At 37.9% G+C, this 23,367-nt stretch overlaps 1 protein-coding gene across 1 annotated transcript; it reads left to right on the top strand.

The window, feature by feature from the left end:
• Window positions 1–5,849: 5,849 nt before the first annotated feature.
• Window positions 5,850–22,945, top strand: LOC112026458 (1-aminocyclopropane-1-carboxylate oxidase homolog 1). Its single transcript, XM_065767632.1, has 3 exons — window positions 5,850–6,468; window positions 7,715–8,036; window positions 22,493–22,945. Exons 1-3 carry the CDS (start codon window positions 5,936–5,938, stop codon window positions 22,742–22,744), a joined length of 1,107 nt encoding a protein of 368 aa, XP_065623704.1. The 5' UTR covers window positions 5,850–5,935; the 3' UTR covers window positions 22,745–22,945.
• The last annotated feature ends 422 nt before the right edge of the window (window positions 22,946–23,367 follow it).

Below are 23,367 nucleotides of genomic sequence, written 5' to 3'. Positions count from 1 at the left end.
CTAATTACAAACATATATATTGATTGAGGATAGATACTCTTTCACATCATATCATATACTATATAATAAAAGTTGGGCCTAGAAGTCATGGTTGCGCCAAGTGGTTTCACTAAATTGCAGAATTTTTTATAGATTTTTTAAAAATAAATAAATATTTTTTTGTTCTTATCTTTTTTTCCCTATAATTTCTAAGTTGATAAAAACAAAAAAAATTTAAAATCACTTCTTTGGATAAAATTTGATAGACACAAAACTTAATAATTTAATATCAACTTAACTTCTCCTCATCCATTAAAAAAAATTATTCTTCTTTTTCCCCCATTTTTTGATTTCTACATTATCTTTTTTTTTTTCCCTATAATTTCTAACTTGATAAAAATTTTAATTTGAAATCACTTCTTTGGATAAAGTTTGATAGACACAAAAACTTAATAATTTAGTATCAACTTAACTTGTTCTCATCCATTAATATATATATATATATATATATATATTCTTCTTTTTTTCCCCAATTTTTTATTTCTACGGTTTGTCTTCTTTTTTTCCCTTTTTTTATTTCTACGATCTCTCAATTTGTTATTCTTCTTTTTTTTTTTTTTTTTATAAATATTTAGATAAACACAATTAAAAAAAGAAAAATATAATTAAATAATTGATAGAACTTAATTACTTGTAATAAATATTCTAAAGTTATATTATTTTGTTTCTTCTAATCAAATATCATCTTCCTAATGGGATTTTATATAATAAAGTTTAACTGGAACCTACTTCTCTTACAAGTACACGTGAATATAGCACTATTTAAAGTAGATCAGTTATTGGATTTTGATATCATGATACGTAAATCAATTTCATTGCAACAAGGGAATGATATCAATTTCACACTTTCATTCTATATACATGGCATGCTGCAGTCTATCCCTCTCTTCAATTTTTTCCTTATTTACAAGGTAAATTTCTATCTTCCTCAATCTAAAAGCTACAATAATGTTTGTTTATAATTTAATCCATTGTTGCTCGAATATGGTTCTTGGGTTTTCTTAACTTTTGTTATGGTACATATTTGATAGTTTTTTTTTTTTTTTTTTTTGAGACTTCTAAGATTTAGATTTTAACTTCACACCTCCACAAATGAAACTAACATTATTTTTTTGTTCATATCAACATCTTTTATGTGGGGTGGACATATATATATATATATATCAAATAATTCATAGAACCATACAATTTTTTTTTCCTCTATTCATCTCTTCTTCTATATGTATTTGTTTACTCTAATTTATTCATCTCTATTCATAACAGCTATATTCTTTTTATTTTTTATTCATTGTGTTTCTATTTTTCTATTGACGTAGTTCAATTATTGTTTAAATTCTATTATTTTTATAAAGTATTTTAGATAATGCAATTCATTTTAATTATTGATATATATATATATATATATTTAATAATTTGGTGTTTTTAATTGATTGTGCAAATTATTTCCTCACTGAGGGCAATATCAAAATGGCTAGACATGAATGTCAATATCAAAATGGCTAGACACGGGTAATTCATATGTAAACTTTTACATTTACATTGCAATGCAATATATATTTTTTCTCTTTATGTACCTTTATTTATCTATTTTTGAAATTATTTTGAGTGTGGTACCCTAGAAGGTCTAGATACTTATTTTTATTTATTTATTTATTTTTTGTAATTTATGGAATATTTAGTTTAGTCATATATACAAGAAATTTTATCACCAAATCTATATGGGATGGAACTCATCTGCAATATAAAATTAGGAGATTTATGTGAGAAGAGCTATCTTTTTTATTTTATTTTATTGTGTTTCTATTTTTCTATTAATGTAGTTCAATTATTACTTAAATTCTATGAATTATTAAAAAAATTTAGATAATGCAATTCATCTTACTTATTGATATTATTTTTTGATTTGGTGTTCTTAATTGATTATGCTAATTATTTCATCACTTATGACAACGTTAAAAAGGCTATGACTGGTAATTTTTAGGTAAAATTTACATTTACATTGCAATCTAGATACTTTATTTTTGTAATTTATGGAATTTGTTTTTGGTTATATATGCAAGAAATTTATATATGGTTAGCACTTCTACTACTCCACATGTTAGCAAGTATAATGGAAAGATTTTTAAGTGTCATATATGTAAACAAATTAAAATTTTACTACAAAGAGCTTCTAAAAATTTAAAACTTGCTATAATTTTTAAAAATTACTATTTTATTTGTTATTAAATTATATTATATTATAAAAATTTATATTTTAATATATATATATATATATTTTATTAAGCCGTGGATAGCACGGGCATAATACTAGTACTATATAGTAAAAGTTGAGCTTAGAAGTCGTGATTGCGTCAAGTGGCTGCATCAAATTGCAGAAACTTTTTTAGATTTTTTAAAAAATATATATAATTTTTCTTCTCCAAGTTCTAAGTTGATAAAAATCTCAATTTGATTACAATCTAAATTCTTAATCTAATCCATCTAATACTTTTTTTTAATCCGTACACATAAAAAGAGCTTAGAAGCCTTGCAGTTAGATAGAAATTACAGTTCTTATCAACTTCTCCTTAGTATTTTACAAATCATTGCAACCTTTGTTTGTCACACCAAAACTTAATAGTCAATATCATGTTTTAGATAAAAACAACAGTTTAATTTTACTTATCAATAATTTTTATTAATAAAATATGTTTGTGAATAAGAAATAAGACCCAACAAAAAAAAAAAAAAAAAAAAAAAAATGTAAACCCTGTTATCATGCAGGAGCCAGGGACCCGTATATTAACCAAACTCTTTATTTTTTCTAAGTGGAAATGTCGAATTAAAAGTCCAACGTTGGTTCAAGATCACTAAGGTGCTATTTGATAAAGATTGAAATATAACTCCACGATTTTCTCCTATCATGATTCTCTACTTCTTGATTTAAGACATAAATTCTAGCTCATCCATGATTTTTCAGATTTAGACATAACTCCTTGATTATCAATATACGGAATGGACTTTAGAATGAACAAAAATATTAAATCATGTAAATAAAAATTGACATTAACTTTTTTTTTTCTTCACTTTTTTATTCTATCTTATAGCCTCTCTTTTTTTCTTTTTCTTTTTTTCCTTTTTATGTTTTGTCGCCACAGATCCTTGGATGATCTTAATTTTCTAAGTGTATAAATTCTAGATGATGTTAATCTTCTTCTTTTATTCGCACGATCTTAATCTTCTAAGGAGAAAGAAAGAAGATAGATTTAGTTTGGAGTCCAAAAACTACGGAACCGAAAGATTCCAGCCCTAAAGCCATTTTTATAGTTCAATTGTTTCTCCATACCTTGAGAAATCTATATATGTTGTCGGTTGAAAGTCCTACTCCATATTATCATTAGTATTTCATCAGTTATCTTCATCCTTCTCTTTTTTCTTCCTCTCTTAGCCTCATGTGTAGACTACAAGGTTTTTTTTTTTTTTTTTTTTTTTTTTTTTTTTTTTTTTTATATATATATATTTTAATATATATTATTTTTAAGTAATTGTTTTGTTTTATCTACTATTTTTTTTTTTTTTTTGAGAAACTGCTAATTTTTTTACTTAGAATTCAATCTACTATTTTTTTTTGTTTTTGTTTTTATATTATGGTTACAGAAGACTGTGGAGAAAAATCATTGAATGAGATTGAGGAAGAAGATAGGGCTTCCCTTACAAGCATAACATCAACAGATTTGTAGCAATACTCACACTCGAAAAAAGCCTCAAACTTATCCGGTAAACAAAAACCATTAAATCTATCTTTGCCTCTATATTTAATCTTGAAATAAGTCTTGAACACACCCAAGAAAATATTATTTGCAAACCACAAAGTTATCAAAATACTTTATAATGCTTAAACTATCACAAATTTTTTTCTCTTTCACAAGGTACGACTTTAATTTCTTTAACCTTATTAAGATAATATGATATACTTTTTTCACGTATATCCTAATCCTAGATTTAATCACATCATTATGATTATTGAATATATATATATATATATATTCATTTACTCAATGTTTCTCAAATCAATTATATGGTATATAAGTTGATGAGTAAAACCGTGCAACGTATGGGACTTTAACTAGTATATTAATATAATAGGAAACTTAAGTCTTGAACACACCCAAGAAAATATTATTTGCAAACCACAAGGCTATCAAAGTTTATACTTTATAATGATTAAACTATCACAAATTTTTTTCTCTTTCACAAGGTACGACTTTAATTTCTTTACCTTATTAAGATAATATGATATAATTTTTTCACATATATTCTAATTCTAGATTTAATAACATCATTATGATTATTGAATATATATATATATATATTTCATTTACTCAATGTTTCTCAAATTAATTATATGGTATATAAGTTGATGAGTAAAACCGTGCAACGCACGGGACTTTAACTAGTATATTAATATAATAGGAAACTTAAGTCTTGAACACACCCAAGAAAATATTATTTGCAAACCACAAGGTTGTCAAAGTTTATACTTTATAATGCTTAAACTATCACAAATTTTTTTCTCTTTCACAAGGTACGACTTTAATTTCTTTAACCTTATTAAGATAATATGATATACTTTTTTCACGTATATCCTAATTCTAGATTTAATCACATCATTATATATATATATATATATTCATTTACTCAATGTTTCTCAAATTAATTATATGGTATATAAGTTGATGAGTAAAACCGTGCAACGCACAGGACTTTAACTAGTATATTAATATAATAGGAAACTTAAGTCTTGAACACACCCAAGAAAATATTATTTGCAAACCACAAGGTTATCAAAGTTTATACTTTATAATGCTTAAACTATCACAAATTTTTTTCTCTTTCACAAGGTATGACTTTAATTTCTTTAACCTTATTAAGATAATATGATATACTTTTTTCACGTATATCCTAATTCTAGATTTAATAACATCATTATATATATATATATATTCATTTACTCAATGTTTCTCAAATTAATTATATGGTATATAAGTTGATGAGTAAAACCGTGCAACGCATGGGACTTTAACTAGTATATTAATATAATAGGAAACTTAAGTCTTAACACACCCAAGAATAATATAATTTGCAAACCACAAGGTTATCAAAGTTTATACTTTATAATGCTAAAACTATCACAAATTTTTTTCTCTTTCACAAGGTACAAATTTAATTTCTTTAACCTTATTAAGATAATATGATATACTTTTTTCACGTATATCCTAATTCTAGATTTAATCACATCGTTATGATTATTGAATATATATATATATATATTTTTTTTTTTTACTCAATGTTTCTCAAATTAATTATATGGTATATAAGTTGATGAGGAAAACCGTGCATCGCAAGTGTCCAACCACTCGACCAACCCACTGGATTCTTTTATATAACATTTACAATCTAATATGACAATGGTTATTGGTGAATTTCAAAAATCGTGGAACCCGCAGTTTTCTTATGTATAAAAGTATTTTTGTTAAAAATAATAAATTAATATCACAATTATTTTTTGGTGATTACTAATATTGGTTTGTAAAAGTTATTATATAATAAAACTTATAATATTTCTAATATGACTTTAAATTAAATTACAAAATCACCTGCAAAATGAGATGAGTCATCGGTTGGGAATATTCCTTTAAAATATGACCTCTGTAGTTGCTAACTCCAAGACAAGTCAAGTTGTCTTTTTTTGTCGTAGCATACTTGTATTGTAATCAAGCCAGCCTAGCCAGGCATATAAACTGTTCCAATATTTCTCTCATTCCAACATTTAAAAAAAATAAAAAATTCATTGTGGTTGCTAAAATTAGAGAGCAAACTAATCTCTTTCACTATCTGTTATCACCACCAAAATAGAATGGAAATTGTGGATAATGTGTTCTCAGATTATGATCGTGCTAAAGAAGTGAAGGAGTTTGATGAAACAAAAGCTGGAGTGAAAGGGCTAGTAGACTCTGGAGTGGTCAAAATTCCAAGATTTTTCATCCATCCACCAGAGAAATTACCAGGTCCATTGTCCAATAATATTGCTAGTGATCATATTTCCCAACTTGTTCCAGTGATTGATCTCAAAGGCTTTGGAAGTGAGCAGCGTAGTGAGATTGTCAACGAAATACGTGCCGCAGCAGAAACATGGGGTACCTTTAAAATGGTTAATCATGGGGTTCCAAGTGCCACCATGGCTGAGTTGTTGGAAGGTATTAGACAATTTCATGAGCAACCCAAGGAGGTGAAGATGAAGTGGTACTCGCGTGATACAAGTCTACTAGTGAGGTATATCAGCAATGGATCTCTTTTTCATGCATCCAGACCTGCACATTGGAGGGACACTTTGGCGTGTGCTTTCCCAAATGAACAACTAGACAAGGATGAATTGCCTCAAGTTTGCAGGTTATATATATAGTAAACGGCCAAAATGGCCAAATACCACAATTTTTTGAAATTTTTAGCAACAAACCACTGTTTCGGAAATAAATGGCAATCTACCACTTTTTCTAGTACTCGAGTTTGGTGAACTCGAGTACCCTATTTTATAGTTCCACCGTGGCTGCTGAGCTGGAAATTGGCGATTAAAAAAAATAAAGTGGTACTCGAGCTTGGTAAACTCGAGTACCATGCAACAAAATACTCGAGTATACCAGGCTCGAGTACCTTTTATAAAAAAAATACAGAAAATTTTTTTTCTACAGTACTCGAGTTTACCAAACTCGAGTACTGTGTAAATTTTTTCTTTTTTTGTTTTTTTTTGCTTGAGGATAATTGACAAATAAACATAAAGATAAAAATAAGTAGCTTTTTTATGTTTTTATTTATTTAAATAGAAGCATTGTAAGATATAGAGATTTTAATTTCGAAATATGNATTTGAATATACAGTAAATATGATGTGCAGAGAGAAAATTTCATAAATGTAGAAACAGATTTTATCAATGCAGAAAAATATATTCGATTATTGTGAAATTCAAACATGAAAAAGCATTCAGATTTGGCGTTTAAATTTAGAAAACACGATTTCACTAGGTGTTTTATGAGAAAACAGTGAACAATTTTTTAAATATTGAACAGAAAATAATTTATGCAAAAAAGAGAGCGAACAATTTCTTAAATAATGCTGAACAGAAAATAATTTTATGTAAAATCGTAGAAATAGTTTATACAGAAAATAGTGAACAATTTTTATGAAAAAACAATGAACAATTTTAATCAATGTAGAAATTAAATTCATATTTCGAAATTAAAATCTCTATATCTTACTATAGTAAACACTTGTGTACCTGTTTACAATAAGTGTTCCTTCTTTCTTAACATTTTATGCCAAATTCTTCTTTTTTATTTTTTATTTATATATCAAAGTAAATCTATATATATGCAACTATAAAGTAATTAAGTAATGACTATAGTGGGTTCAATTTATAAAGTCTCTTACGTGCAGTCAAATAAATTTTTTTGACGTAAATCTTACTTAATTAAGAGAAAAATTTTAATTGGTGTCTTATTTTGATAGTAAAGACTAAAAAAAAATTATCATAAATCAGAAATCATAAGTTTCAAATCATATCAAACCTTTAAAAAAAATAATGAAGGGATTATCGAAGTGGATTATTTTTATTAATCTTTCTTCTGAATTTATTTTACAGGCAGGCAATTACTGAGTTCATGAAATGCATGGTCAAACTGAAGGATATACTATCTGAATTATTATCAGAGGCTCTGGGGCTTAGCAGTGATTATTTAGAAAGGTTAGATTGCTTGAGTTCTGAGTCTATGGTGTGCAATTATTATCCGATTTGCCCTGAGCCCGAATTGACTTTAGGCGCACCCAAACATTCGGACCCATATATACTAACCATACTCTTGCAAGATCATATCGGTGGCCTTCAAGTTCTTCACCAAAATCAATGGGTTGATGTGCCTCCAGTGGACGGGGCACTGATAGCAAATATTGGTGATTTTATGCAGGTAAGCTTAGGATGATTCACTACTTCTAGAAATTTACAAGATCTAGCTAGCATTATAAGTTTGGTGCCAAGATTATTGAAATTAATATAAAAGCTGAAATTAAATAATTCTAATTCGAAAATTTAGTCTGATGAAATATGCCTATTTTGATTAGAACTTGCTAGAATATGAATATAAATTGTGAAAGAGTAAGAATGCTTAATGGGAATAGTGGTTGTTATGGGCCACTTCGAAGGGACCTAGACCTCCATAGAGAAATAGAGAGAGATGCACTAGTTTCATTTTTCAATATATGATATCTAATGATGAATTATAATTATGTATTTATAGGAAACTAGCTCTAATATCATTGGCCCACATGGCTTAAGATAATTGGTTTGTTAATTCAACATTACTCAAATCTTAACTAGCTCATCATAATCTTAATTAACTAACTAATTAAAGGTATTACAACAACTATTAGGAGACTACAAGGCATACGGCATACTATGGGGTTCCTATCAGATTTTAATGTTTCACATGAATTAAATGTAAATTTAACCATGTATTATAAGTTTTTGGGCACCCTCCTTGCAAGCTGGTTTTTAAGAGTTCGTTCTTCCCATAGGTTCCTAACATAAATCAAGGCAAATGTACATAAATAAAAAAAAAAATTATATATTTCATAACTTAGATTAAATATTACAAATTAAATAGAAATTTACAACTAATGATGAAACCATGAAGCTGTTCTTGGGGTCCGAATAAAAATATAATGAATGGGAAATTTTTTATATACAATGTTCCTACATATATAGTAGTATAAAATGGTACAATAAAACAATTTAAAATGTACTTAAGTAACAAAAAATATACTTCTCAAAAAAAAAAAAAAAAAGTAACAAAAAATACTATACGGCACCTGGCCCCGAAGCCGTCTGGGCCTTGGGCCTATGTTCCAAAAAGTGGCCTATGGTTACTAAACCTCCCCTTATAGGTGCCGAGATGGAGGCCCACGAGATACACAGACGTGTGTCCCGTGACCGTTTGGTTAGCCCAATACCTGTTAGCCGGACTATGAGAAGTTGGCTCACAGCTCCTCGGCAATGGAACGTGACCGGCAAATCTCATCGTCACCAAAGAACAACCACTCGAGAGGACCATATCTCGGATGCCCGGTAAGGGTCTGGAAAACTCCACCCCCAAGCGTCCTCCTCCAACAGGAACTAGTTCCAAAGTCACTCCCACCAAATATCCACCTAAAGAAGACAGCATTGGACCTCCAATTGCACTAAACCAGGATGTAATCATGGTCTCTCCACTAGCTTGGAGCTATAAATATGAGAAGCTAAGGGAAGAGGAGGGGTTTCGAAGAATTTGGGGGAGGAAGAGAGAGAAAGAGAGGGAGGTGAAAGAAGGAGGGTAGTCATATAGAAGAAGAAAAGTGATCTCATTGAGTCTCTGAGCCGTGAACCACCCATTGTGGGAAATCCTATACCCATTATTCAAATAAGTTGTGAGCCCAAGTGAGTTCCAGTCCATTTACCCCTCCTTTAGTCTGCATAATTGGCGTCATCTGTAGGAATCTCCTACACAGCTGTGGTTCTGTCGAGACTCTTACCCGAGAGAATGTCCGGGAGACGTTCCGGGAGTGATGCTGAAAGTGGTTCGGTAGGATCTTTTCAGGGATCCTCTTGGCGAGAACAGAGGCAAAAAAGGCTCGAAGATAGGGATCGCGAGCGAGAAGAAGAGAGGTTTGGTCTAGGCGAAGGGTCATTCCAAACGCAGTGAACGGTTTTCGTCGCCTCAGGGCTTAGACAACTTGACGAAAGGGATGAGGAACTTGAGCGGTTGCGATGGATGGTGAGAGATCTGGGGTTGGAAGCAGAGAATCGGCACCGCAGAAGGAACCAAGACGACCGAGAAAGAAGGTCCAATACCAGGGAAAATCGTCAGGAGACGGGGTCCAATCAGTCTAGATCAAATCACCACCGAGAATGATCTAACTCACGAGGATCTTGTCGGAGGAGGGAGTGTTCGCGTTCATAGGAATCCCACCACTACCGAGATCGTTCGCGATCACGGGAGTATGCGGACCGAGGCTCAGATTCCTTAAAAGAACAACGACCCCATAATGCGGCCATGAACACGATGAGCCGTGCGCTACGAAGAGCTGCAAGGTCACTGTTTTCAACTAGCATCGAGCGGGCCCCCATGCTAGACAAATTTGTGCGGCCTCCTTTCAACTCTTACAATGGAAAGACTGACCCGGTAGAACATGTCAGTCATTATATCCAGATGATGTCCTTGCATACTCACAATGATGCGCTGATTTGTAAGGTTTTTCCCTCGAGTCTTGGCCCTACCGCTCTGAGATGGTTTAATGGGTTACAGAAAGGCTCCATCCATAACTTCGCCGAGTTAATACAGTAGTTCGGATCCGGTTCGTAACTTGTAGCCGGGAGCCACAACCGGTAGATGCATTGCTGTCCATGAAAATGAGGGTGGGGGAAACCCTTCATAGCTATGCTGGCCGGTATTGGGAGCTTTACAACAAGATCGGTGAAGGAAACGAGAAGATAACTGCAAGCACTTTCAGAATGGGATTGCTCGAGGACTTCGGACTATAGAAATCATTAACTAAGAAACCCCTCGAGGACATGAGACAGCTGATGAGGCGCATCGAAGAATACAAACGGCTAGAAGATGACCGGCTACAAAGCAAGGGAAAAGAACCCGCAATAACTCATCCTTGGCAGAGCGTTTACCCGCCCAGGATCCGGGGGAACTTGAGAATTCAAGAACCAGATGCACGTATGGGGGAGGCGAATATGACCTTTAAGGAACCAGTGCACTTGATTATTGACAAGATTAAGCATAAGCCGTACTTTAAATGGCCGAACAAGATGGGAGGCGACCCGTCTAGGAAGAATCAGAATTTATACTGTACTTACCATAAGGATAAGGGCCATACGACCGAGCAATGCCAAGTATTAAGGGATCATCTCGGGAAACTGGCCAAGGTCGGGCATCTAAAGGAGTTTGTGACGGATTCAGGAGACCGAGGAGCAGGACAAGGCAATCCGCAGAGAGGGAATCCCCTTCCACCCCCTCTTGGGATAATTGAGGTTATCCACGTTACCCCAAGGGGCCTTATTATGACAGGGGGGAAAGAAGTGTTAGTTGTGGTGTCAATGGAAGGAAATTCGGGCGTGATTCCTCCAGAAAAGAAGATGAAAACCACCCGAGAGCCAATCGCCTTCGACGGTAATGATTTGGAAGGGACAATCCAGCCGCATGACGACGCATTGATAGTCACGGTCCGGGTAAGTGGCTTCGTAGTGAAGAGAATAATGATAGATTAGGGAAGCGGGGCTAAAGTTATGTGTCTGGACCTATTCAAAGGGCTCAGATTAAAGAACGAGGACCTTTCAAAGTGTAGTACGCCCTTGGTTGGATTTGACGGTAAAGTGGTAGTTCCCGAGAGGCAAATTTCTCTGCCCGTGAACATGGGAGGCAAGGAGGTAGTGGTAACATTCATAATAGTTGCATCGTTCTCTTCATACACGACAATACTAGGAAGGCCATGGATCCATGCAATGGGGGTTGTCCCGTCCACTCTGCACGTAAAAATCAAGTTCCCCACCAATCAAGGTATCACTGTGGTACGAGGAAGCCAATAGGCAGCCAGATAATGCTTGGTCGCCCTGGTTGATTGGAAGAAGGAGCAAACCATCCGGAAGGAGCAGGCTGAGCAAGGAGAGCCATCGCGAGGGATCTCTTTATAGCAATTACAGAACTCACAAGAAGAGAAGAAGGCCATGTGTGCCGAAGAGTTGATGAAGGTTAAGATATTGCCGGATATAAAAAAGTACTTCCAAGTAGGAGTGGGCGTGAAGGATCAGGACATGATCGAAATGTTGTTATTCCTTCTACGGAATGTGGATGTGTTTGCGTGGAGTCCATATGAAGTGCCTAGAGTGGATCCTGAATTTATTGTCCATAGACTTAACGTGGACCCAACATTTGCTCCTAAGAGGCAAAAGCCGAGGAGATCAGCCTTAGAGCATGTTGAAGCGGTAAGGGTAGAAGTTCGAAGGCTGAAGAAGGCGGGGGTAATATGGAAAATTTACTTCCCAGAATGGTTGGCGAATACCGTAACAGTAAAGAAGAAGAATAGCAAATGGAGGGTTTGTGTAGATTTCACGGATTTGAACTGGGCCTATCTGAAGGACCCGTTCCCCATGCCGAAAATTGACCAGATGGTAGACGCCACGTATGGGCACCTGAGGGTGAGCTTCTTGGATGCCTTTCAGGGGTACCACCAGATTGCCCTAGCCCCCGAGGACCAAGAAAAGATGGCATTCATCTCACCGGTTGCCAATTATCACTATGTCATAATGCCTTTTGGTTTAAAGAATACAGGGGCTACTTACTAGTGAATGATAACGAGGATGTTTCGGGATGAAATAGGACGAACAGTCGAGGTGTACATCGACAACATGGCAGTGAAAAGCAAACATGAAGTACAGCATATGGGGGTTCTTAAAGGGGTGATTGAGATTCTTTGGCGGCATAAGTTATGCCTTAATGCCGAGAAGTGTGGTTTTGGTGTGGGGGCTAGCAAATTTCTAGGGTATCTGATCACAAACCAGGGAATAGAGGTAAACCCGGATCAAATAGAAGCCGTGAAACGATTGAAGCCACTGAGCAACCCGAAGGAGGTACAGGTGTTGACAGGAATGTTGGCTGCCCTCAATCGATTCATTTCTAAATTCGCCGATCGTTGTCGACCATTCTATCAGCTCTTGAAGAAGTGGAAAGGATTTCAATGGAGTGAGGAGTGTGATAGAGCTTTTCGGGATCTGAAGGAGTACTTGATGCAAGGCTTATGCTGACAGCCCCGGAGCCTAGGAAAGATCTGCTTATGTACCTTTCAGTGTCCGAACATGCAGTGAGTTCCGTGCTGCTGAGGGATCGAGGAATGCAGCAGCCCGTGTATTACATTAGTAAGACTTTGATTGACGCTGAGACGAGGTACTTGCCTCTGGAAAAGTTAGTGCTTACTCTGATACATGCTACTAGGAAGTTGTAGCATTATTTTCAGGTCCACACGGTGTATGTACTGAGTGAGTATCCCTTGCAATCATTGCTGAGGAGATTCGACTTCACAGGCCGAATTGCTAAATGGGGGACACATCTCGGTTCATTTGACATATGTTACCAGCCACAGAATGCCATGAAGGGGCAAGTCCTTAATTTCATGGCGGAGTTCTCTCCTAAGAACGATGAGGAGATGGTATATCACGTAGAGATTCACCTGTGGAATGTGTATGTGGATGGAACTTCAAATGCCTTGGGTGCGGGCATCGGGATCGCTATCATCACCCCCGAAAGAATATGACTGGAACATTCTTTTAGGCTTGGGTTTAGGGCCTTCAACAACGAGGTCGAGTACGAGGCCCTATTAGCCGGATTGAGGGTCGTTTTGGAAATGGGAGCCCAAGATGTGGAGACATATTCGGATTCTCGGTTGGTCTTTAACCAAGTCCAGGGATCCTTTGAAGCCTAAGACCCCCAGATGAAGGCATACTTGTAAGCGGAAAAGCGGACTATGAGTAAGTTTGGCACGACGAAAGTGTTTCAGGTTGGCCGGATGCAGAATAGGCATGCTGATTCCTTAGCCATGCTAGCATCATCAATTGCGGAAGGGGTTCCTCGACTAGTCAAGATAGAACTAATAGAAGAGCTGAGCATTTTCGTGACGAATGGCACAAGTCTTGAGGAAGCGAACATTGCAACGATCACGGCGGCTGAGCCAAGTTGGATGGACCCAATCGTTGAATTCGTCATCGAGGATCGGGTCCCGGATGATGAAAAGGAAGCCAGTAAGATTCACCGAGTAGCCCCCCGCTATTGGTTATCGCCTGACCGGCAGCTTTATCGAAGATCCTTCGGGGGGCCGTACCTCTTGTGCCTGCACCCGAAGAGGGTGAGCGAACTACTGGCTGAGCTTCATGATGGGGTGTGTGGCAGTCATGTGGGGGGATGCTCAGTGGCACACCGAGTAATGACTCAGGGATTTTGGTGTCCACAAATGCAAAAGGATGCTGCTGAATATGTATGCAAATGTGAGCGGTGCCAAAAGCATGCTCCACTAATACATCAGCAGTCGATCATCTAAACCCGGTCAGCAGTCCCTGGCCCTTCGCACAGTGGGGGCTGGACATAATCGGACCATTTCCCCGAGCGACGGGCAATCGAAGGTTCGTTTTAGTGGTCATGGATTACTTTACCAAATGGGTAGAGGCAGAAGCATTAGCAAACATCCGGGATGTGGATGTTAAAAAGTTCATATGGAGGAACATAGTCACCAGGTTTAGGGTGCCAAACTCACTGATATTTGACAATAGGCTACAGTTTGATAGTAAAGCTTTTCGTGCATTTTGTAGTGATCTCAGCATCAAAAATAGGTATTTCACGCTAGCTTACCCCCAAAGCAACGGTCAAGCCGAGGCAACAAACAAGACAATCTTGTACAGACTAAAAAAGAGATTGGACGGAGCGAAAGAAAGATGGGCCGAGGAGCTTCCCAATGTTTTGAGGGCATACCGAACGACCCCAAAAAGGTCCACAGGTGAGACCCTGTTTTCCCTTACGTACGGAGCCGAGGCGGTAATACCAGCCGAAGTAAACCTCTGCAATGCATGCGTAGTAGAGTTTGACCCTACCCAAAATGATGTGCTAATGGCGGAGCGCAGGGACCAACTAGAGGAGTACTGAGAATTCGCTACCATTCGACTAGCTGAGTACCAGCAAAGACTTGCTCAACGTTATAACCGGAGTGTAAGGACGAGGGAGTTTAGCGCTGGGGATTTGGTGCTGAGGAAGGCGGTGGCGAGTATGCGAGATACAAATTCAGGGAAGTTAGCCCAGACTTGGGAAGGCCCCTATCAAGTCATAGCCAATGCCGGCGCTGGGTCGTACTATTTAGAAGACCTGGACAAGAAGCCGTTACCCCGGTCGTGGAATATTTATAACCTCAAGAAGTTCTATCACTGATCAGTTGTACCTCATAATGAAAGTCGAGTACAACGTCGCTCATCAGTTGTACATTTTAGTAACGGAGTTGGTGGTAGTTTATTGCTCAAGCGTTCTCAATTCAATAGCGTTCTTAATTCAATTATGGAGATCTTATTGCTTAAAAATAGACTAAGGACAGAAACCTACTTCCCGGCTCGATTACTATTGTCGAGCAGGTGAAAACCTTACTACTAAAAGCATACTAGGGGCAAAAACCTGCTTCCCGGCTCGATTACTATCGCCGAGCAAGTGAAAACCTCACTACTAAAAGCGTTCTAAGGACAGAAACCTGATTCCCAACTCGACTACTATCGCCGAGCAGGTGAAAACCTCACTACTAAAAGCGTCATAAGGACAGAAACCTGATTTTCGGCTCGATTACTATCGCCGAGCAAGTGAAAACCTTACTCCTAAAAGCATCCTAAGGACAGAAACTTACTTTCCAACTCGATTACTATCACCGAGTAAGTGAAAACCTTACTCCTAAAAGCATCATAAGGACGGAAACCTGCTGCCTGGCTCGATTACTATCTCCGAGCAGGTGAAAACCTCGCTACTAAAAGCATCCTAAGGACAGAAACCTGCTTCCCGGCTCGATTACTATCACCAAGTAGGTGAAAACCTTACTCTTGGCGAAAACCTTACTCCTAAAAGCATCCTAAGGACAGAAACCTACTTCCCAGCTTGATTACTATCACCAAGCAGGTGAAAACCTTACTCCTAAAAGCATCCTAAGGATAGAAACCTGCTTTTCGGCTCGATTACTATCACCGAGCAGGTGAAAACCTTACTCCTAAAAGCATCATCAGGATGGAAACCTGCTGCCCGGCTCGATTACTATCGCTGAGCAGGTGAAAACCTCACTACTAAAAGCGTCCTAAGGATAGAAACCTGCTTCCCGGCTCGATTACTATCGTCGAGCATGTGAAAACCTTACTCCTAAAAGCATCCTAAGGACAGAAACCTGCTTCCCGGCTTGATTACTATCACCAAGCAGGTGAAAACCTTACTCCTAAAAGCATTCTAAGGACAGAAACATGCTTTCTGGCTTGATTACTATTGCGAGCAGGTGAAAACCTTACTCCTAAAAGCATCATAAGGACGGAAACCTGCTGCCCGGCTCGAGTACTATTGCCGAACAGGTGAAAACCTTACTCCTAAAAGCATCCTAAGGATAGAAACCTGCTTTCCGGCTCGATTACTATCACCGAGCAGGTGAAAACCTTACTCCTAAAAGCATCATAAGGATGGAAACCTGATGCCCGGCTTGATTACTATTGGAGGTGAAAACCTCACTACTAAAAGCGTCCTAAGGACAGAAACCTGCTTCCCGGCTCGATTACTATCGCCGAGCAGGTGAAAACCTTACTCTTAAAAGCATCCTAAGAATAGAAACCTGCTTCTCGGCTCGATTACTATCACCAAAAAGGTGAAACCCTTACTCCTAAAAGCATCCTAAGGACAGAAACATGCTTTCCGGCTCGATTACTATCGCCGAGCAGGTGAAAACCTTACTCCTAAAAGCATCATAAGGACGGAAACCTGCTGCCCGGCTCAAGTACTATCACCGAGTAGGTGAAAACCTTACTCCTAAAAGCATCATAAGGATAGAAACCTGCTTTCCAGCTCGATTACTATCACCGAGCAGGTGAAAACCTTACTTCTAAAAGCATCATAAGGATGTAAACCTGATGCCCAGCTCGATTACTATCGCAGGTGAAAACCTCACTACTAAAAGCGTCCTAAGGACAAAAACCTGCTTCCCGACTCGATTACTATCGCCGAGTAGGTGAAAACGTTACTCCTAGAAGCATCCCAAGGACAGAAACCTGCTTCCCGGCTTGATTACTATTGCCGAGCAGGTGAAAGCCTTACTCCTAAAAGCATCATAAGGACGGAACCCTGCTTCCCGGCTCGAGTACTATCGCCGAGTAAGTGAAAACCTTACTCCTAAAAGCATCCTAATGACAAAAACCTGATTCCCGGCTCGATTACTATCGCTGAGCAGGTGAAAACCTTACTCCTAAAAGCATTATAAGGAAGAAAACCTGCTGCCCGGCTCGAGTACTATCGTCGAACAGGTGAAAACCTTACTACTAAAAGCATCCTAAAAGCATCTTGAGGTGAAAACTTGCTGCTCAGCTTGACCATTATCGTAGCGCAGGTGGGACCCTTATTGCGAAAAGCGCCCTACGAACGGACAGGTAAAAGTTTTATTTCAAGATTTCCTAAGTATAAAGGCATAACCCTGACTTAATTCTTGTCGCTGGGCAGGAGGGAACCTTAGTTCACAATAGTAACATTCCGACTTGCCTGCTACGTAAAGGTACCCGGCAAATGTCAAATGATGAATAAAAGGCAAACAAAAGCCACTGCACTGATAAAATGGTAGCAAAACACTTTGAGTGAGTAGAAGGCAAGTAAAGTTTAACAGAAGTTTTCACTACAATAACCCAGTAGTTCAGGGAAAGATAAACCAAATTGTTTGGTCACCACAACCCGGTGACTAGGCAATGTTAAACAAAAAAAGAACAAGTACGTAACAAAAAGTAAACTCGAATGAAAGCATTAAACAGCATGGTTGGACTGAAGGAACTGAGTCATGTCATCCGCCATTTGTCCCGCGGCATCACCAACAACTGGTCGAGGGGTATCGTCACGACCCGAGGCTTGGAAATTGCTGGTAACCTCCACGTCAGGATTCTCCGCATGTTTATCAATAGCTTCTACCAGTGCCCTCATACTAGGGGTATCCTCATCACTGGCGGCTTCGGCCTGGTTTTGGATCGGGAGATGGACAGCAGGGCAGGGGATCTGTGTCAGATTCCACAATGGCAAATTCCTGGGAATCCCTGCTGCCTGAAGGGCAGTAAGCCAGCCCTCCTCGAACCCCTGAGCTCTAGCTTGGAGGACGACGGGCTCCACGGAAGTCTCGGCATCTGCGAACCCCTCATCGTACCATTTCTTCTCACACACATCCAAAGCTGCTCTTAGATCTGTAATTTCATCCGCACGAGCTGAGTTCAGACTTTCTGCTTTCGCGAACTTCAGCTTAACTTCTCCTAATCTGATCACCATATCAGCGAATTTTCTCTTGGCCAGTTGCCGAGCCGTTTCTAGGGATAGCGCCCTCTGTTTTGCTAACTCAGCCTTCTTCACCTTTTCCCAGGTAGTATCAATAGCAACATCCTTGAGCGCCTTCTCTTGTTCGGTGTCCTCGATGAGCTCGTTCGCCCTTTCAACAAGTATATGGGTGAGCTGCACGACTTGACAACACCACCACATTTAGGTTATGAGAATGTAAAGGAAGATGAAAGAAAGGAAAATTATCTCCGCAACAAAACGAATGAATAAGCGAAGGGGAAGAGCTTACCGCGATAGAATGCCACTGTAGCCTACGTACTATGGAATCCTCTGAGCCTCCCGACCAAAAGTGGACATCTTCTGGCAATAGTAGGCCTCTCACCAGACTACCAACCACTCTCCCCCCTCACCTTGAGCCCACATCTTCACACTTGCTGTGGTCGACAAAGGTTCACCACCAAGCATGAAGGAAAGTCGCCAAGCAGGCGCGGCCTGTAAGGAAGAGGCAACTTCGGCATTAGTGGGGGCTATTTTCGGAGTGTCGCCAGTAGGTTCCCGGATCACAATCCCACCCGAGGGACGAGGAGGGGTCTTGGCGGATGCTTCATTCGTCGTCCTAACCGGTGGGTCCTCCAAACGCTATTTTTTCTTCTGTCGACCAGAAGGGGGCGGAGGAGGGGGTGTACGGTCAGAGGGGCGAGCTTGCTGAGACAGGGCGGGGGGTCTTATACTGGACAAAAATCGATCGATGGTCAACTTCTTTCTCGTAACCATTTTTTCTTCCTCCTCTTCTTCTTCTTCTTCTTCTACAACCGCTCTTTGCACGACTTCTTGCTCCTTGGCTGCCTCGGCCTAACCTTCAACATGAGCGTGTGCCAATTCATGCAGAGCTTGGGATACACGTTCGGTCGACTCTTCCCTGATTAGGGCAAGGTCTTTCGCGGTCAGGTAGTTGGGACTGCGATCTCGGGTTTCACCGGTAGTCAACTTAGGGGGAAGAAAATTGGCGTGCCAGACGTCGATGTAAGACAGCAGTGGACTGTCAACCCTGAGGGCTTGGGTAAAAGGTTGCCAAGTTTTGTACACAGGGGTGCAGCTGAGGATGAGGTGTGATGCTCGGAGCTGCCCGTCCGTATGAACAAAAATTTCAGACCTAAGGATGAAATTCAGGTCCCTGACGTGGACGACCCTTATGTCCGGGGTAAAAAGTTTACCATCTACAGCAGAACTATGATAAGTTAGTATCTAGATAAACAAATGACCTAAAAAAGAGTTAGATCACGAGTAAGTTAAAGAGTGGTACGAACCCAATACGCGTTGTGAAAGGAGGTAGGGGATTTCACTTGCAAAGCAATTATCGCGGACCTGGACGAACTCCCCGGTGGAATTCCTGTTAGAGTCAGGTAGGCACGAGATAAGCCGTACCCTCATATCTCTAACCTTTAAGTAGTAGTTGGAATTCTTATTTTCGCACAAACTGTAAATATGAGTTATGCCATGGTGGTCTAATTGCAAACCGTATAGCTGATTTAATCTACTGACGCAACTAACTACCCGGTAAAAATTGGGTGGGAGCTGGTTGGGGCATAGCCCACAGTATCTAAGGGTGCTGAAAAGGAGCGGATCCACTAGAAACCTAACTCCGCCCTCCAAGACCGACATTAATGGAAAGAAAGCAATGTTGGCCCCTCTGTGGAGGCTGAACTCACTCTCGTGGCAGTACGCCACCTCCACATCATAAGGGACACTGAGCCTTTGCTTAAAAGTGGCTGGCGACGAGGCGATGTTTAAAAGAAGAGCGTAACCCATCCTAAAACTCTAAATGAGAAAGAAGAAACTAAAGGAAAGAAATTGAAGAAACAGAGGGGGGGTAGAGGACTTACTTTGGAGCTAATGGGAAAGGAAAGGCTCTGAGTTGATGGATAAGGGTGCAAGCGAATGCACGGCAGAAGAGAAAACTTAGAATGTGAAGGATGAAAAAAGTGGAGAAGTGATTTGGAATGTAATATTTATAGAGGCCAGGGAGGGGAGAGTAAATGTAACATAATAAATGAGGCGTAGGAAATGCTACGAATCCCATCACAACTGCCATACGCATGCGCTGCCTCGGTTCGCGAACCGTCATGAGTTGATAATGGCAGGACCAACCATCAGGCATAACGCGCCTTTTGAGGGCGCATTTACTGCCCTCTTACCTAACCAATGCGTACCGATCGGGCTTCCTGGATTTGGAAAATGTCTTAAGATCCTTAATTCGTCCTTAAGCCTCGCACACGAATCAAGGGGGGCTAATGTACAGCACTTGGCCTCGAAGCCGTCTGGGCTTTGGGCTTGTGTTCTAGAAAGTGGCTTGTGGTTACTAGACATCCCCTTATAGGTGCCGAGATGGAGGCCCATGAGATACAGGACATGTGTCCCTTAACCATTTGGTTAGCCTAATACCTGTTAGCCAGCCTATAAGAAGCTGGTTCATGTCTCCTCGGCAATGGAACGTGGCCGGCAAATCTCATCGCCGCCAAAGAACAACCACTCGGGAGGACCAAATCTCGGATGCCCGGTAAAGGTCTGGAAAACTCCGCCCCCGAGCGTCCTCCTCCAACGGGAACTAGTTCCAAAGTCACTCCCACCAAACATCCACCTAAAGAAGATAGCACTGGACCTCCAATTGCACTAAACCAGGATGTAATCATGGTCTCTCCACTAGCTTAGAGCTATAAATATGAGAATCTAAAGGAAGAGGAGAGGTTTCGAAGAATTTGGGGGAGGAAAAGAGAGAAAGAGAGGGAGGTGAAAGGAGGGTAGTTACATAGAAGGAGAAAAGTGATCTCATTAAGTCTCTGAGTCGTGAACCACCCATTGTGGGAAATCCTATACCCATTCTTCAAATAAGTTGTGAGGCCCAGTCCATTTGCCCCTCCTTTGGTCTGCACAAATATATTTATTAAACTTGATAAATTGTGTAAATATTGAAAAAAATGTTCAATATTTATAAGTTATCTTTAATCAACAATCAATATTTAAGCACTAAACAAGTACATAAAAAATAAGTAATAATACAAAGAGAGATACTACGTTTACAACAATTTTACAACATTTTAATAACAAATCACAGGTGGTTAGTTGTTATTGGTTCAAATTTGAAACTAACACTAAGATTACTCTTTTACCCCAACAATAACAACCAGTAACAATCTGCTATTTAGAATTTGTTGTAAAAATATTGTAAAAATATTGTAGACATATCATTTCTCTAATACAAAAGATAATTTAGTATCTTTATTTAAATTACATGCCATAAAATGTAAAGACTAAAACACTTTATTTGTTTCCCCTTTATTACTTGAGATAATTATTAGAAAAACTGGGTTCGTTATAATTTTATAAATGTTCAATTAATTTAAGTAATTGTAAATACAATTTGTCGTTAATGAGATTGTGACTCTATTTAATTGTAAAATGAACTTTCACTATTTTACTTGAAATAATTAAAGAGGACAATATATATATATATATATTATATATAATATAAATATATATATATATATATATATAATATTAGTCTTTCTTTGAAATCATGACTTTCTAATAGATGGAATTCAAGACAACATTATAACCAAGGGTAGAGCTATGTATTGCCCTAATTTTATTTTATTTAAAAAAAAAAAAATAATCCCCTTTAAGTTTTGAATATTTTGGAGCTTTGGCCAACCTAAAAATTATGAGCTCCTTTTCAAAAGAAAAAAAAAATTGGTAAAATTCATTAAAACCCCTTAAAATTTTATATTGTTGCAGTAAGAAACCGCCACCCCGCCCCCCCCCCACCCCCCAAAAAAAAAAAAAATTAGTACGTAAATTATGGTGCTTTAGCAAATAAACTCTTCTATCCATTCTTTGTCTATTTTAATGTTTTTATTTTTTCACCAAATTGTTAAAAATAGAAATGAAAATGAAAGGGTCTTGCTACTATATGCCTTAAAACCCCTTGAATTTTTATATTGTTCAAGAGATCTTAGTGCATTTTTTTTTTAATCATTTTTTGTTCAAGTGCACTTGTTTAGACCACCTCTAAAGTCTAACGGTGGGAAATTGCTCTCTCTCTCTCTCTAAATAACTATACTTTCAATTAAGATTACAGTTTGATCTCTCCAAACAAAATTTTATAACTTCGTCCCTGATCATAACGGAATTAATTAACGGAATTAATAAGGATCTCTAATTACAAAAGATTTTAACAAAAATTCAAACAATAAAAACCAAATAAGCATATGAAATATATAATTCACTTGAAATACCATTTTTTTTTTTTGTAGCTCATCACCAATGACAGATTCAAGAGTGTGGAACATAGGGTATTGGCTGGAAAGATCGGAGCCCGAGTATCAGCAGCATGTTTTTTCATGCCAAGCACAGATAATAAACTTAAGGCATATGGTCCAATAAAGGAGCTTTTGTCTGAGAATAATCCTCCTATATACAAGGAAACCCATCTTACTGAATATCGTGCCCAATACAGGTCGACAGGGCTAGATGTTACAACCCTTTCTCTTTTTAAACAACCATGAATTTTTTTTTTTGGGTCAAAATTGCTTCATCCTGTGAGAGTTGGGAGGCAACTGAATGTAAAAAACTAATAATGAAACTTAATAGTTCGCTCATTATGTTCCACTGTTTTCATTTTGTGCTAATATGATATGATTGATGTATAAAGCATTGGGCTTAATAACACCTCTGATTCTTCCTTTTATGGAAAGTGTGGGTATTTATATATATACCTATTACATCTGCTTCCGATATATATATATAGTAGTGTTGGAATAATAACATATGAATGTGAGCGGCGGTACTAATCACTAATTAGTTACTACTATATTGTGAAGTCTTACATTAGATAATAATGACAAAAATAAGTAATTGAAATATCAGAGCTATGCCCAAACTTATATGCTTAAGTTTTTGGATTACATGGTATCCCTATATAATTATATTAGTTACTCAATTGGAATTTTCATAAAGAGTTATTTCCCCAACAAATAGCATATCCAGATAAAAGTGGCTTTATGAGAGAGAAGAAGAGTAGGAGGAAATTAAAAAGAGAGGAGAGGGAAAGATAAATGTCAAGTGGTTATTAACATTACTCTTCCAGTCATCTAACCTCTAACTTGACTCTGTTACTTAAGTAGTCAAA

This window comes from Quercus suber, unplaced genomic scaffold (genome assembly GCF_002906115.3).
Source record: "Quercus suber isolate HL8 unplaced genomic scaffold, Cork oak 2.0 scaffold_831, whole genome shotgun sequence".
Lineage (NCBI taxonomy): Eukaryota > Viridiplantae > Streptophyta > Magnoliopsida > Fagales > Fagaceae > Quercus > Quercus suber.
This window is presented reverse-complemented; position numbering and strand designations above follow the sequence as displayed.

What these genes read in the sequence shown, in the direction of transcription:
- LOC112026458 (XM_065767632.1), top strand. Translation starts at nt 5,936, where the DNA reads ATGGAAATTGTGGATAATGTGTTCTCAGATTATGATCGTGCTAAAGAA. An exon ending in GAATTGCCTCAAGTTTGCAG is followed by an intron (nt 6,469 to 7,714) that starts GTTATATATATA and finishes TTTATTTTACAG; the next exon opens with GCAGGCAATTACTGAGTTCA. An exon ending in ATATTGGTGATTTTATGCAG is followed by an intron (nt 8,037 to 22,492) that starts GTAAGCTTAGGA and finishes TTTTTTTTGTAG; the next exon opens with CTCATCACCAATGACAGATT.